This window comes from Salmo salar, chromosome ssa29, assembly GCF_905237065.1.
Source record: "Salmo salar chromosome ssa29, Ssal_v3.1, whole genome shotgun sequence".
NCBI lineage: Eukaryota > Metazoa > Chordata > Actinopteri > Salmoniformes > Salmonidae > Salmo > Salmo salar.
Genome location: NC_059470.1, coordinates 10,656,516 through 10,676,402, shown reverse-complemented (window position 1 = coordinate 10,676,402; position 19,887 = coordinate 10,656,516). Strand labels below are relative to the sequence as shown.

The 19,887-nt window shown below is 43.7% G+C and overlaps 2 protein-coding genes across 4 annotated transcripts in view; one reads left to right on the top strand and one right to left on the bottom strand.

Annotated features, from left to right (window-relative positions):
* Positions 1-2,867: 2,867 nt before the first annotated feature.
* acad11 (acyl-CoA dehydrogenase family, member 11) overlaps positions 2,868-19,887 on the bottom strand; it is a 42,993-nt gene continuing 25,973 nt past the window's right edge. For both annotated transcript variants that reach the window (XM_014180718.2, XM_014180721.2), the window contains one exon: positions 2,868-3,423. In XM_014180718.2, the coding sequence (XP_014036193.1) occupies positions 3,381-3,423 (43 nt within the window). In that variant the 3' untranslated portion in view covers positions 2,868-3,380. The remainder of the gene's footprint in view (positions 3,424-19,887) is intronic.
* On the top strand, positions 9,095-18,103 carry ackr4b (atypical chemokine receptor 4b). Of its 2 annotated transcripts, none has more exons than XM_045710514.1 (2): positions 9,095-9,256; positions 16,432-18,103. In XM_045710514.1, exon 2 carries the CDS (start codon positions 16,444-16,446, stop codon positions 17,605-17,607), a length of 1,164 nt encoding a protein of 387 aa, XP_045566470.1. In that variant the 5' UTR covers positions 9,095-9,256; positions 16,432-16,443; the 3' UTR covers positions 17,608-18,103. The 2 variants fall into 2 exon arrangements, with proteins under 2 accessions (XP_045566470.1, XP_014036192.1); XM_014180717.2 differs by lacking the exon at positions 9,095-9,256 and adding an exon at positions 9,376-9,793.

Here is a 19,887-nt window from a genome sequence, read left to right as displayed (position 1 = left end):
GACAGAAGCCACTCCTAAGTAAGAGGCACATGACAGCCTGCTTAAGAAACAAGATTCTCTGATCTGATGAAACCAAGATTGAACACTTTGGCCTGAAAGCCAAACGTCACATCTGGAGGAAACATAGCACCATCGCTACGGTGAAGCATGGTGTTGGCAGCATCAAGCTGTAGGGATGTTTTTCAGCGGCAGGGACTGGGAGACTAGTCAGGATCGAGGGAAAGATGAACGGAGCAAAGCACAGAGATCCTTGATGAAAATCTGCTCCATAGCACTCAGGACCGCAGACTGGGGTGAAGGTACACCCAGACTTGAACTCGATCGAACATCTCTGGAGAGACCTGAAAATAGCTGTGCAGCAACACTCCCCATCCAACCTGACAGAGCTTGAGAGGATCTGCAGAGAAGAATGAGAGAAACTCTCCAAATACAGGTGTGCCAAGCTTGTAGCGTCATACCCAAGAAGACTTGAGGCTGTAATCACAGCAAAAGGTGCTCCAACAAAGTACTGAGTAAAGGGTCTGAATACTTATGTAAAAGTGATATTTCAGTTTTTGTTTTATACATTTGCAAAAATGTAAAAAAAATCTGTTTTTGCTTTGTCATGATGTGTAGATTGATGAGGGGAAAAAACTATTTAATCAATTTTAGAATAAGGCTGTAACTTAACAAAATTAGGAAAAAGTGAAGGGGTCTGAACACTTTCAGAGGAAGGGGGAAGTGTCCAGATACACCCGCATGCCCATATTCAAGGATGGTGCAGTCCACCACCTTACACACCAACCTGGCAGCAACCACCTTAATCATGGTGATCTACGGAAAATACAATTATTAGGAAATTAACAGGGGTAGCAAGGTTTGTGCTACCTAAATAAATTAGCGAGCCTAATCCAGCCATCCTTTACAGAATCCATATTTGGACATCCTCAGTCTCAGCAGGATTTATGTCAGTCCCCTCCTTCAAAGCCCCGTGAAGAAGCATTGATGTCACCATTGTTTTGCTTTTCAGACAAGAGAAAACATTCTCTTAATAGCGCCAAAGCCAAAATAATAAGTTCATGTATTATGTATATCCACTTAGCATTTTCACTGTTCTCTGTACATTATTAATGTTATTTATCCGTATCCAGCTCCCGCGGAGAGAAACAGGAAGTGAAGATGTAGCAGTGAGGAAGCTATTCCCTACAAAGTGCACTACATAGGGAGAGAGACAGACATCAGAGTTCCGGTCAAAAGAAGTGCACTACATAGGGAATAGGTGCACTACATAGCAGGGCCCTACAAGTAGACCATATTTCGCTACCTGGAATTGTATAATTTAGGAGCACCAGTACGCCTAGAAAAATGAAAGATTCGAGCTTTAATAGGTCAAAACATTTTCATTGTGCTCCTAAATTTCTTTGTGTGCACCTACATTTTTCAACTAAGGGGCACATGTGCTCCATGTAAAAAAATGTCAGCGTAGAGCCCTGCATAGGGAATCGGGAATACAGGTCTCAGGATGACCCTGGCTGGGGGACCGTTCAGTGTTGTCTAGGGCTTTGATCATCCACCCATGGGATGTATTTGTGCCTGGAGGACGTCTCCCGTTTCTCCGAAAAAGCACCGGGGCTGAGTGGTGTCCAGGAAACAAGGTATTCCGGGACACCACTTCTGTCATAACTCCTTACACTGACGGTGGTGTGTGTGTGCTGCTGTGACAGCTACCAGCAGGGCATCAGGTGTGGAGCCGAGCGCTACTTACAGCCCCGCAGGACTCGGCATTGTGGGTAAATCTCCCACGCCGTAGGTCTGATAGAACACAGGCATTGGAGTGGCGGGATAGTTGTGACAGAAAAACATAAGTCACACACTTGGACTTTACACTCAAATGCGCACGCCCGCAGTGGTGAATAGGCTTCAGGTTATACTCCTGTTCCATTCTCACAGCTATTCCAAGTTATTTCAACTCCTGATGACTGTACGTGGTACTGAAACCTTATCATCAGGAAAGGCCAATGTGTTTCCTCGCATTCCATTGATCACATTAGTAGAATAACTACTACATTACTTGTCTAGCTCTGATCCAGGGCGTTACGTGCAGATTCCTGAAGCTGAACCTTCTCAGTGTCAGCGAACTGCACGTAACCCCTGGACCAGAGCTACTATTTGTCCAACCATAGAGTATCATGGCAGTGAGGAGATGTGATATGATAGATGTGAGCGACAACCGAGGGGAAAGCTGATCTGTTCTGTATTCCTGCAGTGCCTCAGTCCGTCTGACCTCAGACACCGGTCACGCTGTCATAATTATTCTGACACATACCCCCTCTCTGTTGTCTCCCTTCTCCCCCTTATTAGATCGGACGTTGTCCGCCCATTCCCTTCCCTTGCTCCCTCACTCACGGTGTGCATCCCAAATGGCATCCTATTCCCTATATAGTGCACTACTTTTGATCTGGACCCACGGGGCTCTGGTCAAAAGTAGTGCACCATGTACGGAATAGGGCGCCCTTTTGGGATGCAACCATGTACTCATCTACCCTCGGGTCCATCATCCATCCACCTCCTCTATCCTCCATTCACCTTATCCTCACCTCTCCTGTCAGGGTACCTCAGTGCAGCTCTCATGCCACCAGAGGCTGATAACACGTCAATCATATTATAGAGTCCCATTATAGGGATACTGTGGATGACTCTGACTCGCTCTGTGGTTCGGTTTCGAGTTCAGATAGGGATAGGCTAGCTGGGAATACAACCTAGTGTGTGTGTGTGTGTGTGTGTGTGTGAGAGAGAGTGCATGCGTTGGTGCGTGCCTGCGTGTGTGTGTGTGACAGATCTGAAAGTATCTGTGTATGCGGGTGACAAGTAAACAAGTGACACGAGAGAGCCATATCAGACTGACCTTTCCAAGCAGGAAGCTGAAGGCTGTAATTCATATTCACAATTCATGGACATTATCTGACGGTTTCAGACACACATTTACATACCGAGGGGGTTTGTTTCAAAACAGGCACAGTCTTTAGGCGATATTACATTTAGTATCAAATCAATGAAATAAAAAATGGATACGTCACATGCTTTGTAAACAACAGGCGTAGACTAACAGTGAAATGCTTAGTTACAGGCCCTTCCCAACAATACAGAGAGAAAGAAAATAGAGAAATAATAGAAAAGTACAAAATGTAATAATAAAAGTAATAATACATAATGAGTCTTGTCTATATACACGGGCACCAGTATATATATACCAGTATATTTAGTACTGTCACATGACAATTTGGGAGACAATTACACGGTTTGTTCCGCTAATTAGGTGTGTGTTAGCTGTTTCCTGGCGGTCCTGCTGCCCAGCGTACCCAGGGTGTGAGCAGAATGCAGGGTCAGCAGGAGAGTCGAGTCTATGGCCAGGCCACACTCTGCTTTCCAGTGGGCCACCACCTCCTGGGACACAGATACACAGCACAGCAAATAGATCAGACATTCATTCAGAGGTAGAGAGACATTCAGACAGACGACAAAATAGCCAGACAGATCAACAGACATACAGACTCACTCGCTCACAATGCACAGCTCATAAAATGCTCATGAAACGGTTTTTTTTGACAGTAACTCAATTGGACCTCTAGGTGTCAGTAATAAAGCTGTTTATCCAAGCAACGTGTTTTCCTCAATTTAAATGACATTTTTATCAAATATATTTTCTAATAATGACTTATTATGGTTTCTCTAGTTATACAGTTGCTGTGCGTGTCTGCACTGGCTGAGCAACTCAAACATCCCGTGGTTCCAAATGCAACAACATTTAACATATATTACTCGGCCTTGACAGAGCTGAGAGCCTTCACTCCTATGACGTAATCCTAATTTCATACACTCAATACTTCATTTTTTTCATCATCTTAGTGCTGCTAAACACAAATTTGTGACCATAAACATTTGGTAAATAGATAGATAAGTTGCCTATGCCAGGGTATTGAGCACTATTCAATTCCCAATCACTGTGCCTTCGCAAGCTTAGCGCTAGCTAAATGGTGGGCTGCTATCCTAAACATTTGAAGATAAACTTGACACGGTAGAGTATTGAGCACTATTAAGTTTATCTCAGCTCCAATGCTGACAGATCTGACAGTGTCTGCATCCTAAATGGCACCATATTCCCTATGTTGTGCACTACTTTAGACCAGAGCCCTAATGCTACAGTAGTCCTATGCCCTGGTCAAAAGTAGTTTACCATGTAGGGAATATGATGCCATTTGGCACTCAGAGGGTGGCATATTAAAGGAGTTAATCCCATTGGCTGTCACTAAAATGAAGGATTCACGCTGAGTCACTGCTATTGGCCCAGACTCTGCCATAGGAGTACATTAAAGACAGGAAATACTGCCGAATATGACCTGATGCCTGTTCTGATGCCTCAACATGGGCCGGGAAAATACTGGTGCACTACATAGGGAATAGGGTGCCATTTGGGACACAGCCACAGATTTATTAAGAAGGGAATATTCATAAACAGGAGAGATCGATCTTGCATATTAAAATAAGCTGCCGGCATAGAGAAGTGAGGGAGCAGCACTTCAGCTGAACAACACATCTGAGAGACATGGAGATGGGACTGATGTGTGGTGCTACTGATGCTGAGCCAGAGTTGAACTTGGTATTATCACTCAGACTTTGTACAGCTGCGATAGCCCACAACCATTATGAATCTCACTCCATCCACGATGATGCACAGCGCTTTGTTGTTGTCTTGTGAGGTTAAGCAGCCACACTGACAAGCACTGCCCACCGCTTCCATTGACTTTTAGCAAGCGGTGGCTAAAGTTAGCTCTTTCTTTCATTCCGTTTCTCTGATGCCAAGGTCGTTGATGGCTGGGAGGCAGACACTGCTGTCAGAGGAGAAGAGAGCAGAGCAGGACAGGAGAGAGGGCAGCTGTAGTGGTATAGGGAGATGGCAAGCTCTGAATCTTAATAAGCCAGAGACTTCCAGGAAGAAGGGAGAGGTGAAACGGCCGTTATGGCTATGAAATATTAAGTTGAAGAGCTGGTGTGTGATGAGCTACCGGCTACAGAGGGGTAGAGGGTGAAGTGAGTCGACCAAACCACCTTGCAAAGATGGGTTTGATTACAGCCTGCACTCTGTCCCAGGACTAATTGAGCCTTCCTTCCTTCCTTCCTTCCTTCCTTCCTTCCTTCCTTCCTTCCTTCCTTCCTTCCTTCCTTCCTTCCTTCCTTCCTTCCTTCCTTCCTTCCTTCCTTCCTTCCTTCCTTCCTTCCTTCCTTCCTTCCCCCTCTTTCTCTCCCCCTCTTTCTCTCCCTCTCATTTTCTCACTCGTTTTCCCTTTCACTTTCTCTTCAGTCCTGCGGTTACCAACAGGAGCTAGGTGTGGAAGAGTCTTTCAGTTGTGCTGCTGTAGCAACCAAAATCTGAGAGACTTACCGTCTGGTAATGTCTGAAAACATGGGTGGGGTTGAGACATCCAGTTAACTGATGATAACATTGCTATACACTTCCCGCGTCTCACGCCAGCTGGCTTAACGTAGTAAACATGGTAGTGCAAACTTTTTTTTTTGTTATGTATTGGAAGAAAAGTATATCTCCAAAGGTTACTAGGCGGTGGCGCTGGATTTTGCTGTGCACTGTTTAGGCAACACACCTAGGCAGAGACGATTCATCTTTTCCAGTAACTGGGCGGAGGGAGAAAGGGAGAGCTAGGAACCTGCCTCTACTTTCCAGAGAGGAGAAGGAGAAACAGACCACCTGGAGGAGAACAAGCAGTTCTGATTACAGACGCTAATTAGAGGTCTGAACCCTGGTAAGGGACACATGGTCTAATTCTCAAATGGCACACTATTACCAATATAGGATAATGCACTACTTTTGACCAGGGCCCATAGGACTCTGATCAAAAGTAGTGCACTATATAGGGAATAGGGTGCCATTTAGGACACAAATTTGGTACTGAGGAGAAATTGGGAAAATGTGAACTGTGGGGAGTTTAGAATTTATATCCTTCTAACTTGCCGTCTTGCTCTCTCTCTCTCTCTCTCTCTCTTTCATGTGCAAATCCTGGCCACATCTTAGCCTTGCAGTTAACTGTGGACCACTGAAATGCAAAGACAGACAGCATTCTACACATCATCATCTTCAATGACTGAAAGAGAACCTTCTGTCAACTGCTCTGCTAAAACAATATAGACCTCACAGCCACACCAAGGTCTCTGAGCCACAGAACTTTTTCCTATGACAAGTTCAACCCCCCCTCTGAAAAAAAACGTTCTTGTTCCACAGGTGCCAGGAACACATTAGTTTTCATTCAAGGCTAAATCTCGGACTGGACATAAATAGAGAGCTGTAGGCCAGCGGAGGCTGGTTGGCAGGGGGAGAGGAGTGCGTATTGAATTTGGAAAGTCATAAATGGCAGTTTGAATACCACAAGAGTGGGTGGTGTTTTAGAGAGGCAGACCCACTGGGCACAGACGTCAGTTCAAAGTATATTCCACGTTGGTTTAACGTCACTTCGTTGATTCAGCCAGTGTGTGCCCAGTGGCGATAAATCACTTAGAGGTCTTAGCTGGAGAAAGAAAACGCACGTATTCAGTCACACACCCTTCTGTATAGAACCTTCCCAGCAGGACTGAAACATATCAAATTATACCCCAATCAGACGAGTGACTTGCTCCTAACTACACAGGACCCAGGGGTTTGTACCCAGAATACAAAACCAAACAACAAACAAAGTATTGTTGGCTGTCTGAGTCCAGGCAGACAGAAACAGTGTGGAACATAAGCAATTCAAAAAATGACTTTCACCAGTAGGTTATTGTTTCTGAATGCTCAAACTATTTCTGATGACAGAAATACGCCCCACGATACTAAGAGATATGTACCCCAAATTCCAACGGACTCCGGACATTGTTTGTGACAAAGGCTGTGTAAACTACCTGTTTTCATCATTATTTGACCTGCTCTTGCACATCACGATGGCCACCTTGCAGTTTGGGTTACTAGCAGCTGGAGGAACAGTCAGAAACATTAAAACAATAAACTCCTCCACCTCTCACTCTTAGAAAAAGGGTTATTCGGCTGTCCACATAGGAGAACCTTTATTGGTTCCAGGTAGAACCCTTTTTGGTTCAAGTTAGTGGAACCCGATTGGCTTCCAGGTCAAACCCTCTGTGGAAAGGGTTCTACATGGAACCCAAAAGGGTTCTACCTGGAACCAAAAATGGTTCTTCAAATGGTTCTACTATGGGGACAGCCGAAGAACCCTTTTAAGGTTCTAGATAGCACCTTTCTTTTTTGCTAAGAGTGTATAGGAGTGGCCCTAAACCAACAGAGATGGTTTATTTTCAGCTTGGGCTGTCTGGACTCTGGACATATTATTAACCAGGAAGCAAACATTTTCACACTCCCAGAATTTACAACCTTGATTATTCGAATATTGTGGACTGGACACGCACGCTCAACGCACGCACACACACACACACACACTTAGTGGCCCTTCTGCAGAGGGGTGGATGGAGCTATTGACAGACAGATAGTGTAAAGATGTGTCCCAAATGGCATCCTATTCTCTATTTAGTGCACTGCTTTTAACCAGGGTAACCAAGCAGTGCAATATATAGGGAAAAGGGTGCCATTTGGGACACATCCCATAAGTCATCCCAGCTGAAACCACATCAGTCCAGTACATGCTATATTTGAAACTTTTCAGTTTCCCCTTTGAGCCTTTGTCTTGTTTCTCTTACAAACTACACAAACTCTCTCCCCATGGTTTAGCTGGTGTGAGTGTGTTATTGATAGTGAAGATATGTTGAATGCTTATTATGGCAGAGTAAATATGGCTTCACTGTTATATTATTACAGTGAAGTCAATAGAAACACTGATGAGATGAAATACAGCCACTAGAGGGAGATATCTATCCTTCCTCATACAGTGAATGATGAAATAAGTATGGTGTAGTGTGAAGGTGCCCCTAGATGCTGATCTTGGGTCAGTTTTGCATTTCCCCCAACAATGGTTAAGGTTAGGATTGTTTGAGGGGACGCTGATCCTAGATCTGTACCTAGGTAGGGGAAACCTCAGCTCGGAGCTGATAAAACGAGTACAAACAAAATAGACGGTATTATAAGTATAATAATGTGTAATGTGTAATGGTAAATGTAACATTACTGTGTGGCTCTGACCAGGAAGACTCCAGACCGTATGTAGCCTATAACTAGGACCTGGATTTTTCCTGGTCAGGTCACGTGGTTAGGAAAAAGATGGGGCCAAAACAATATGGAAATGTCTCAGGAGTGGAGTGGGATGGAGTTCGACTCTGGAACGCAGAGGTCCAAGAGAGCCCCTAGGGCGAGGGAGGCGACGGGATGAGAGGTGACCCAAAGCCTGGTTTCCTGTTTACGGTCTTGCTCTGGTGACCTTCCCCTATACCCGGTGAATGATGTGAGGTCACTGACATATGGACACCAGATCATTACAAAATACTCCCCCCCCCCCCCAATCATATTGAGCATGTACATTCCGTTCTGCTGCTGACGTTATATCGAATTGATTTTAAATGCATCCAGCTTACACTTGGAAATGCAATAATTGTTGTGGCAAAATGAATAGTCAGGTGTGTACTGAACAAAAAAGTTTGCTATTCCCAACAGACAAGAGCATGACTCCATCAGCTTGAGAATATGCCTGGAATGGGAAAGGTACACGTACACACACACGTACACACACACGTACACACACACACACACCATAAAAATTCCCCTGTGCTAGACAGATACTTTACAAGATTTAACAATTTAGTGTGAGCATAAAAGTGCAACTATGTACATAAACAAACACACACCTGGTCTCTGCCCAATCCTGAGGTTTTTCTAGGAAAGCCTGTTTTCCCAGGGGAAACCTGGGGTTTCACGATGTGTGTGTAACACTTATATAAGTGATTAATATGATCAAGGTTAGAGGAGAGCACAGGGTGAGCCCTGGTGGCAAGTCCTAAACAAGTCCTTACATGCTCACACAGCACCCAGAATTAAAACAAACATCAACAGAACGTCACCAGGGAGAAGGAGGAGTGTTTTGAAGCCTAGCAATTAGCTAAATCACAACACCTCGATCAACAGAGCTTGGCGCTCTTCACCAGCCGAACTGAAACAAATCCCAGAGGTTCAGTTAATACGACCAATTCGTGGCATTCTTAAGATGTTTGTTGCTTCTCTTTTCATCTCAGATTTTATAGACATCATGTGAAGAGAGGGGAGAACTGCCCACAGGTAAATAGCTCTCCTGTCAATAATGGGCAATAAAGAGCCATTTTCTATCACAAAAAGAAAACATTTATATATACAAAAAGACCTTCAAATGTAAATTGATAATTGTCATATCATTTATCGGCAATTATACCTTTAAAAATACCTTTGCATGGTGTGTGTCACTGCTACACAGATGTCATAACATCTGGAGACTGACACATGTCAGTACTGAGGTCAAAATATCACTCTTCTCAATGATGGTGTATACACACGCACACCAGGAGAGACCACAGCCCTTTCGTACTGATTTCTTATCAAACACTGAAGGGTGAGCCTTTAGCATTCTCTCTCTCTCTCACACACACACACACACACACAGAGAGAGGTGTTTCCAGACTGTGTTGGGTCATTGTAGGGAATAGAGGTGGAGCAATATAGTTAAAAATGGGCTGAGACAAACTAAGAGTAGCACCATACTTGTTTATAAATCGCCATACCACTGGATGTCTCCTCTGTCAACATTTCTACATCTCCCACATCCACACGAAGACACCAAGGGTAAGACTCAATTGGCTCCTCTATTGACAGTTTCATTGTCAAAATTGAAAGTTGAAACAAAACATTTCAAATTGAAAGTTGTTCAAAGTATTTATAGCCTAGGTGAGGATAAACATAATCCTACTTCTGTTTCCTTGTTCCCTCAATTGCCTAGCTTTTACGGATTAGTATTCTAGTGATGGGAGTGACATTTCTAGAAAGACAATGACTCATGTGTTCAGTAGTTAAATTGTCTGAACAGTGATTGTAACGACTTTTAAAGTTCAAAGTCCTCTGTGTTTACGATTTAGCCTAACCTGATAATTATGGTGAAGTAAATAATGATTAACATACTGTATATACTATATCAAGAGACAAGACATAGTGCACACCGCACATAATGTCAGTACAATTTTCTCAGCTTCTCTGTCTCCTATCTTCTCTGAAATGTTCAGTCTGGCAGAACATCTGCGCTAACAAATTCGTTTTTGATGGTTTTCCTCATCATTTATTTCTCAGGGCTCAATATCTCGTAGTTAATGAGAGATGGAATATGAATATATGTGTTTTTGGCCTTAAATCTCTGACAGAGATCTCACTCAGTAGAACAGCTGGGGAAACTTCAGCTGAATATTTGAGATATTGGAGATATTTGGACATGAGACAAGATGCTTTGTAGGAACACCAACAGCTTCTCGTCTCTGTCTCTCGCTAGCAAGCTGCACGTCGTTGGATAACGTCATAGACCTGGAAGCTATCATGAAAACCTACAGTATGTTATTGAACTGAGGCAGCAAAGACAGAGAAGCCTCAGCTGTAGTAATTATCTGTAGAATGTTAAAGCACCCGTCAATAGCTAACACACGTGATACACACCTTCTCTTAGAAAAAACTATGGGCTTTTTCCCAGTTAACAGAGAATCATTCACAGATCCACACAAGTGACGATAATTTGAAGTCATACGCTTACCTCACATTGAACCCAAACAGAGTTTCTGGTATTTCCAGGAAGTGTCAGCACAATGAGTCAGTCTGAATAAGGAACAGCAGGGTCATGATGGAGTTGTCTCTCTGGGCATGTCCTTACACACTGTGATAACACACAAATGCACACGTGCACCCACACACACACACACACACACACACGTGTATGGATCTAATCTTCAGAGCTCTACTGTCACGCTATCTACATATATACATCTGCAGTAAGGGAATGAAAACACCTTAAAAAGCGTCTCGGAAAATCTATTCTAACATCTCAAGACTATCAATCAATCAAATGTATTTAGAAAGTCCTTTTACATCAGCCGATGTCACGAAGTGCCTTACAGAAACCCAGCCTAAAACCCCAAACAGCAAGCAATGCAGATGTAGAAGCACAGTGGCTAGGAAAAACTCCCTAGAAAGGCAGGAACCTAGGAAGAAACCATGAGAGGAACCAGGCTCTGAGGGGTGGCCAGTCCTCTTCTGGCTGTGCCGAGTTACAGTGAAGGCAAAAAGTATTTGATACCCTGCTGATTTTGTACGTTTGCCCACTGACAAAGAAATGATCAGTCTATAATTTTAATGGTAGGTTTATTTGAACAGTGAGAGACAGAATAAGAACAATAAAATCCAGAAAAACACATGTCAGAAATGTTATAAATTGACTTGCATTTTAATGAGGGAAATAAGTATTTGACCCCTCTGCAAAACATGACTTAGTACTTGGTGGCAAAACCCTTGTTGGCAATCACAGAGGTCAGACGTTTCTTGTAGTTGGCCACCAAGTTTGCACATGTCTCAGGAGGGATTTTGTCCCACTCCTCTTTGCAGATCTTCTCCAAGTCATTAAGGTTTCGAGGCTGACGTTTGGCAACTCGAACCTTCAGCTCCCTCCACAGATTTTCTATGGGATTATGGTCTGTAGACTGGCTAGGCCACTCCAGGACCTTAATGTGCTTCTTCTTGAGCCACTCCTTTGTTGCCTTGGCCGTGTGTTTTGGGTCATTGTCATGCTGGAATACCCATCCACGACCCATTTTCAATGCCCTGGCTGAGGGGAGGTTCTCACCCAAGATTTGACGGTACATGGCCCCGTCCATCGTCCCTTTGATGCGGTGAAGTTGTCCTGTCCCCTTAGCAGAAAAACACCCCCAAAGCATAAATGTTTCCACCTCCATGTTTGACGGTGAGGATGGTGTTCTTGGGGTCATAGGCAGCATTCCTCCTTCTCCAAACATGGCGAGTTGAGTTGATGCCAAAGAGCTCCATTTTGGTCTCATCTGACCACAACACTTTCACCCAGTTGTCCTCTGAATCATTCAGATGTTCATTGGTAAACTTCAGACGGGCATGTATATGTGCTTTCTTGAGCAGGGGGACCTTGCGGGCGCTGCAGGATTTCAGTCCTTCACGGCGTGGTGTGTTACCAATTGTTTTCTTGGTGACTATGGTCCCAGCTGCCTTGAGATCATTGACAAGATCCTCCCGTGTAGTTCTGGGCTGATTCCTCACCGTTCTCATGATTGTTGCAACTCCACGAGGTGAGATCTTGCATGGAGTCCCAGGCCGAGGGAGATTGACAGTTCTTTTGTGTTTCTTCCATTGGCGAATAATCGCACCGTTGTCACCTTCTCACCAAGCTGCTTGGCGATGGTTTTGTAGCCCATTCCAGCCTTGTGTAGGTCTACAATCTTGTCCCTGACATCCTTGGAGAACTCTTTGGTCCCCTTTAAGAGTGTGCTCCTAATCTCAGCTCGTTACCTGTATAAAAGACACCTGGGAGCCAGAAATCTTTCTGATTGAGAGGGGGTCAAATACTTATTTCCTTCATTAAAATGCTAATCAATTTCTAACATTTTTGACATGTGTTTTTCTGGATTTTATTGTTCTTATTCTGTCTCTCACTGTTCAAATAAACCTACCATTAAAATTATAGACTGATCATTTCTTTGTCAGTGGGCAAATGTACAAAATCAGCAGGGGATCAAATACTTTTTTCCCTCACTGTAAGATCAGAGGTGGAAAAAAAATACTCATTTGTCATACTTGAGTAAAAGTAAAGATACCTTAATATAAAATGACTCAAGTAAAAGTGAAAGTAACCCAGTAAAATACTAGAGTAAAAGTCTAAAAGTATCAGATTTTACTTAAGTACTTACTTAGATTTGACTTAAGTACTTAAGTACAGTGGTGGAAAAAGTACTAATTTGTCATACTTGAGTAAAAGTACAAGTAAAAGTAAAAGTTATACATCAAACTCCTTATATTCAGCAAACCAGACTTCACAATTTCCTTTTTAATTACTTTTTTTGACAGCCAGGGGCACACTCCCAACACTCAGACGTAATTTAGAAAGGAAGCATTTATATTTAGTGAGTCCAGAGATCAGAGGCAGTAGAGATGACCAGGGATGTTCTCTTGATATGTGTGTGGATTGGACCATTTTCCTGTCCTGCTAAGCATTCAAAATGTAATGAGTACTTTTGGGTGTCAAGGAAAATGTATGGAGTAAAAAGTACATATTTCTCTTTAGGAATGTAGTAAAGTAAAAGTAGTCAAAAATATAAATAGTAAAGTAAAGAACAGATACCCCAAAATACTACTTTTATACTAAAAAAAATACTAAATATTTTTACTTAAGTACTTTACACCACTGGTTGAGATCCCCAGACACAGATTAAGCCTAGTCCTGAACTAAAAAGAATGGACGATGGAGAACCTCCATTGAAAGTTTTTATTAGTCCAGGGCTAGGCTCAATCTGTGTCTGGGAAAGATTTTTCAGGGATAGTCACTTTCTCCAGAGGGAAAGGAAAATTGTTGTGTTGGGCGTACTTGTGTGCAAGCGGTTCCAACTCACAGGTTTTGTGAGAGAAATCAAGTGAGATATTCCTAACAAGAAGGAGCTTACTGTTCACAGTAGAGCTGGCTGATATGGACAAAAATCCATATGGCGATAAATTGCCTGAATTGATGCGGTAACAATAAACAGAAGTTTATAACATTAATGTGCCGCACAGTTTTTTTTATTATCATTTAAACGACTACTAGTTTGATGGTTGTAGCCATCAATTGTCCCATTAACAAATCACCCATATTAGCAAACTTATTTCATTTCAAACTTCACATTTCTCTACTATAGGCTACTTATCATAATGAACGATATCTGCAAGATGCATGCGCTAAGTGATCGGTATGGCTGGTGTCGTTAATTTTCGGTTATCGCTTCAGCTCTAGATCACACGCACGTAACGGTATGCATATACGCACACACCCACTCCTCACCCTGTCAAGCATTGGCTGCAAAATCTACACACAACATCCGAACAAACCCTATGGGTCAGAAAGAGGGACAAAAAGCAGTGAGGAGGGGGGTTAACAGGAACAGATAGTTTTTGACAACCTGGATCGCCATGCTGTTATTGGCTGTAAGTGCATTACAATTTTCAGATGGATGGCCATTCTCTAGTTCATATTATTTGGGAACAGCATGGTCCTTAAGGGGTTGTCTGTCTGGGCACATCTTCACACACTGTGATCTGTGATAACACACACCACACACACACACACACACACACACACACTGGTATATGGATCTAATCTTCAGAGCTCTATTGTCACGCTATCTACATCTGCAGTAAGGGAATGCAAACACCTTGATAAATCTCTCTCTGGCTTCTACTAGAGCAATACTAAACATCTGGCCCATCCACACTATCAGACTGATAAGTACTGAGTTTACACACTGGTTCAAAGACAGAATAGATTTTCAGAGACAAGCTAACATCTCAAGACTAAATAGACATGAATGTACAGAACATTGTGGGGCAGTTTCCCAGACACAGATTAAGCCTAGTCCTGAACTAAAAAGAGAATGGACGATGGAGAACCTCCATTGAAAGTTTATATTAGTCCAGGGCTAGGCTCAATCTGTGTCTGGGAAACTGCCCAGAGTGTTTAAAGAAAGATGAATCCGATTTTTCAGGGATAGTCACCTTTTCCAGAGGGAAAGGAATATTGTTGTGTTGGGCGTAATGGTGTGCAAGCGCTTCCAATTTATAGGTTTTGTGAGAGAAATCAAGTGAGATATTCCTATCGAGAGGGAGCTTATTGTTCACAGTAGAGCTGGCTGATATGGACAAAACAACATATCGCGATAAATTTCCTGAATTGGCGAGATAACAATGAATAGAAGTTTGCAACATTAATGTGCCCAGCAGTCTTTTGTATTATCCCGAGTGGCGCAGCGGTCTAAGGCACTGCGTCTCAGTGCTAGAGGTGTCACTACAGACCCTGGTTCGATTCCAGGCTGTATCACAACCGGCCGTGATTGGGAGTCCCATAGGGCGGCGCACAAGTTGTCCGGGTTAGGGTTTGGGCAGGGTAGGCTGTAATTGTAAATAAGAATTTGGTCTTAACTGACTTGCCTAGTTAGCATGTCAGTTAAGAACAAATTCTTATTTACAATGACTGCCTACCGGGGAACAGTGGGTTAACTGCCTTGTTCAGGGGCAGAACAACATATTTTGACCTTGTCAGCTCGGGGATTCAATCCAGCAACCTTTTGGTTACTGGCCCAACGCTCTAACCACTAGGCTACCTGCCACCCCATAAAGGTTAAATAAAAAAAATATACACTACTGGTCAAAAGTTCTAGAACACCTACTCATTCAAGGGTTTTTATTTATTTTGACTATTTTCTACATTGTAGAATAATAGTGAAGACATCAAAACTATGAAATAACACATTATGGAATCATGTAGTTACCAAAAAAGTGTTAAACAAATCTAAATATATTTTATATTTGAGATTCTTCAAATAGCTACCCTTTGCCTTGATGACAGCTTTGCACACTCTTGGCATTCTCTCAACCAGCTTCACCTGGAATCTTTTTCCAACAGTCTTGAAGGAGTTCCCACATATGCTTTTCCTTCACTCTGCAGTCCGACTCCTGCCAAACCACCTCAATTTGAAAATAGTAAATAGTAAATATAAAGAAAAAACCTTGAATGAGTAGGTGCTCTAAAACTTTTGACCAGTAGTGTATATATGTAAAAAAATATATATTCCCCATTAACAAATCACCCATATTAGCGAACGCATTTCATTTCAAACTTCACATTTCTCTACTATAGGCTACTTATCATAATGAACGACATCAGCAAAATGCCTGCTCTAAGTGATCGGTACGGTCGGTGTCGCTTTCAGCTCTAGTTCACACACACGTAACGGTATGCATATACGCACACACCCACTCCTCACCCTGTCAAGCATTGGCTGCAAAATCTACACACAACATCCAAACAACCCCTACGGGTCAAAAACGAGGACAAAAAGCAGTGGGGGGGAATAACAGGAACAGATAGTTGTTGACAACCTGGATCGCCATGCTGTTATTGGCTGTAAGTGCATTACAACTTTCAGATGGATGGCCATTCTCTAGTTCTCTCCGAATAGACACGTTCTGATAAAATACATATTTTATATTATTTTATACATTCTGTCCAAATTATGTGAAAGAGAATAATCATTTCATCCAACAAGTCCTGTCTAGAACAGAAAAAAAGTGATCTTGTCAACAGATCTCTTTTAAGTTAATACAATGCAGCAGCATAGACTAAACTGACTTGACGTCATTCGTAACATACCATGTCCCTTTATTCCCTTACTTCTCAGAGAACAGAGAGGATGGAGATGGATGAAGAGGACTACAACTACGACTTTGGCAACACCAGCTCCAACGACAGTGACGACTACGACGACTACCACTCGGTGTGCGACAAAGCCGAGGTGCGTTCCTTCGGCCGTCTCTTCCTGCCCGTGGTCTACGCCTTGGCCCTGGTGGTGGGCGTGGCGGGCAACGCCCTAGTCGTGGTGGTGTACGCGTCGCCGCGGCGACTGCGGACGCTGACGGACGTGTGCATCCTGAATCTCGCTGTGGCAGATTTACTCCTCCTCTTCACGCTGCCCTTCTGGGCGGCGGATGCCGTGCACGGCTGGTGGATCGGCGTGGCCGCCTGCAAGCTCACCTCCTTCCTCTACACCACCAACTTCAGCTGCGGTATGCTGCTGCTAGCCTGTGTTAGCGTGGACCGATATCGGGCACTGGCACACAATGCTGGAGGCCGGGCTGGGAGTGGCCCACGGGACAGGAGACAATGGATATTAGTGTGTGCCGTTGTGTGGACCACAGCTGTTTGCTTGGGCCTGCCTGACATGGTGTTCTTCACGGTGAAGAACACACCCCACCGGCTGGCTTGCACAGCCATCTACCCCAGCAGCATGGCCCGACCGGCCAAGGCTGCCTTGGAGCTGCTGGAGGTGCTGCTGAGCTTCCTGCTGCCTTTCCTGGTAATGGTGGTGTGTTACTGCTGGGTGGGCCGGGCGCTGGTTAGGATCGGAGCCGGGGTGCGCAGGGAGAAGAGGTGGCGGGCCCTGCGGGTGCTGCTGGCCGTGGTGGGGGTGTTCCTGTTCACCCAGCTGCCCTACAACCTGGTGAAGCTGTGGCGGACGCTGGACGTCATCTACGGCCTGGTGACCGACTGTGACCTCAGTAAAGGTCTGGACCAGGCTCTCCAGGTGACGGAGAGCCTGGCGCTCACACACTGCTGCATCAACCCAATGCTCTACGCCTTCATAGGCTCCTCCTTCAGAGGATACGTCCTCAGGGTCGCCAAGAGCCTCGGACAGCGCCTCGGGGGGAGAATGCGCCTCGGGGGGAGAATGCGCGGCGGTCGCCACGGCAACGAGGAGCCAGCTGTGGAGATCTCGCTCAATACACACAATTCCGCCGGACACACACACTCGCACTCTGTCTCGGAGGACGAGGACACCAGCACCTTCACCATCTAACATGTCTAAAAACTCAGAAGTCTTACTATGGTAACCAAAAAGGGCTAATGCACAAACACTTCTACTGGATTTTCTAGGGGCAATCTGGGACTCAATCAGCAACAAAGCAGTCCATCAAGCGTATATTTTGGGGTTCTGATTGGGTAAGACAGTTGAATTAAGCTCATGAGGCCTTTATAAGTTATATTCTTCATGAATAATTGGCTATCATCAATTTTCAAGGTCCATAAATGAATGTGTACCAATCACAGATCGCCCCTTAAGCAGTTGCTCTATACCAGTATTAGTAGAAGCCTGTGCTATACATAAACAACTGTTAAGTAACTTGATATCTAGATGAATGTCTGTATTTGTATAGTTTAATAATATATTATTTAGTATCTAGTCAATCTTTAGTATTGCATAAGCTTTTGTAAATAAAGCAAGTTGTTTTTATGTAACCCCCCCCATTATTTCCTGTATAGACATCCATCTGAAATAAATCTCAAAATCAGAAGGAATGGCTCTTTCAAGCTCATGTTCTTACAACTCTCATCATATCCTATTCAATCTCACACAGCACATGGCGCCTACAGATCAGAAGCATCTGATTCCAATGTTTTCTTGAGAGAAAAGAAAGCAGGCAGTCTGATTGAGCAGCGGGTTGCCAGAGAGAAAAGCCAGAGATCTCCACAAAACAAAGACTGAGAAGTCAACAGGGAGAGGAGAGAGAGGGCTTCCGTCCGGCCTTCACACAGGCAGGAAGATACTACACAACCAGCGGGGATATGTTTTCGGGTTGCATCCCAAATGTAACCCTATTCCCTACATAGTGCACTACTTTTTTTTTTACCAGAGCCCTATGGGGTGCCATTTGGGACGCATCCCCATGAAGCGGATTCCAGCGTTTAAATTACCCTGCCTGTCCTCTCACGTTCCTTCCGTTTAAATAAGCTGGACTTAAAAAGTGCAACAGGGGTTTGATGTTGCGTGCAATCCATAGAACAGTGGTGAACCATTTATCCTCTTCCTTTCTAACACATCTTCAAAGAGGACTTTTATCTTAAACTCTTTGAAATCGATCGTACACATCATATCGCATTGAAGTCCTTTGACAAAATGGCGAATATAAAACGAAATTAAACTAGCGAAATGTATCCATGAATAACAAAATCGGGCCCCCAAAAGCATAGTGAGGTGCATTGTGTGGTGGAGAGAGTTAAACAGTGTCTCAATGAAAAGCTTTTTCCACAGGAATGAGTCACTCAGAGGATCATCTTAAAGTGGAAATAATTCCCCAGAACTGGAGCCACCATAGATAGGCCACAGATCATTCAAATCCTAGCTAATGTCCTTAGTGTTTACCTCCTATTCTCTTACAGAACCTTTTAGTCATATCCTCTCCTCTGTAATGACTGGGTCTGTGCCCCAAATGGCACCCTATTCCCTATATAGTGCACTACATTTAACCAGGGCCCTGGTCAAAAGTAGTGCACTATATAAGGAATAGGGTGCTATTTGGGATGCACAGATGTTGGGATTGGTGGGTAAACACATCAGTTAAGTGTGTGGTTGGTTGTGGAGGGATAAACTCAGGACAAAAGAGTGAATCACAGTCTCTTCATACAGCAATACCCTCAACTCCTCCACTGTCTCCCAAATCACTTACAATGACTGATTGGTTGCTGAGGGGAATGGGAAGTGAATGGTGCATCAGTGTAAATCGGCTTCAGACTTCAAATGTGAGGCACAAGACGAGGCTATACATTAGAGTCTTTAACCTGAAAGCTGGCTAGAGACTAGATGATTTTTGGCCTGTCTGCAGGCTCCCGACGAGCACTTTTTACAACAATGCCGAAGTTCAGCCTGATTATCGAATCACTCTACCGAGGTAGTTTTGCTAGGTGTAAGCCTCATACCGAGAACCAGCTCAGTGCGATTTGGCTTGACTGACTAGTTAAATGTGATAGGTTCACCGAAATTAAGATAAAACGATTAAGGGTGTGTCAGGTGAGCAAGAGTTGCAGACTACACCCTAAACCGTCAAGTGTGTGGTTAGAGCTACACCTGTGTGTAGGTAAACAGACTTATCTATAAATGTATCTATCTATACAATACATATCTATATTGTTCATTCCCCACTAAGATCAACTTCTCCTTTAACTTGATCTCTTTCTTCATCCATCTCTTCATCCTTCGTTGTTCTACTCTTTCCCACTCTCTTAATCTGTCGTTACTGCTTTCTACTTTGCTATCTACTGTCATTTTTCCTACTCTATCCATCTTATGGAGAGGCCTAAA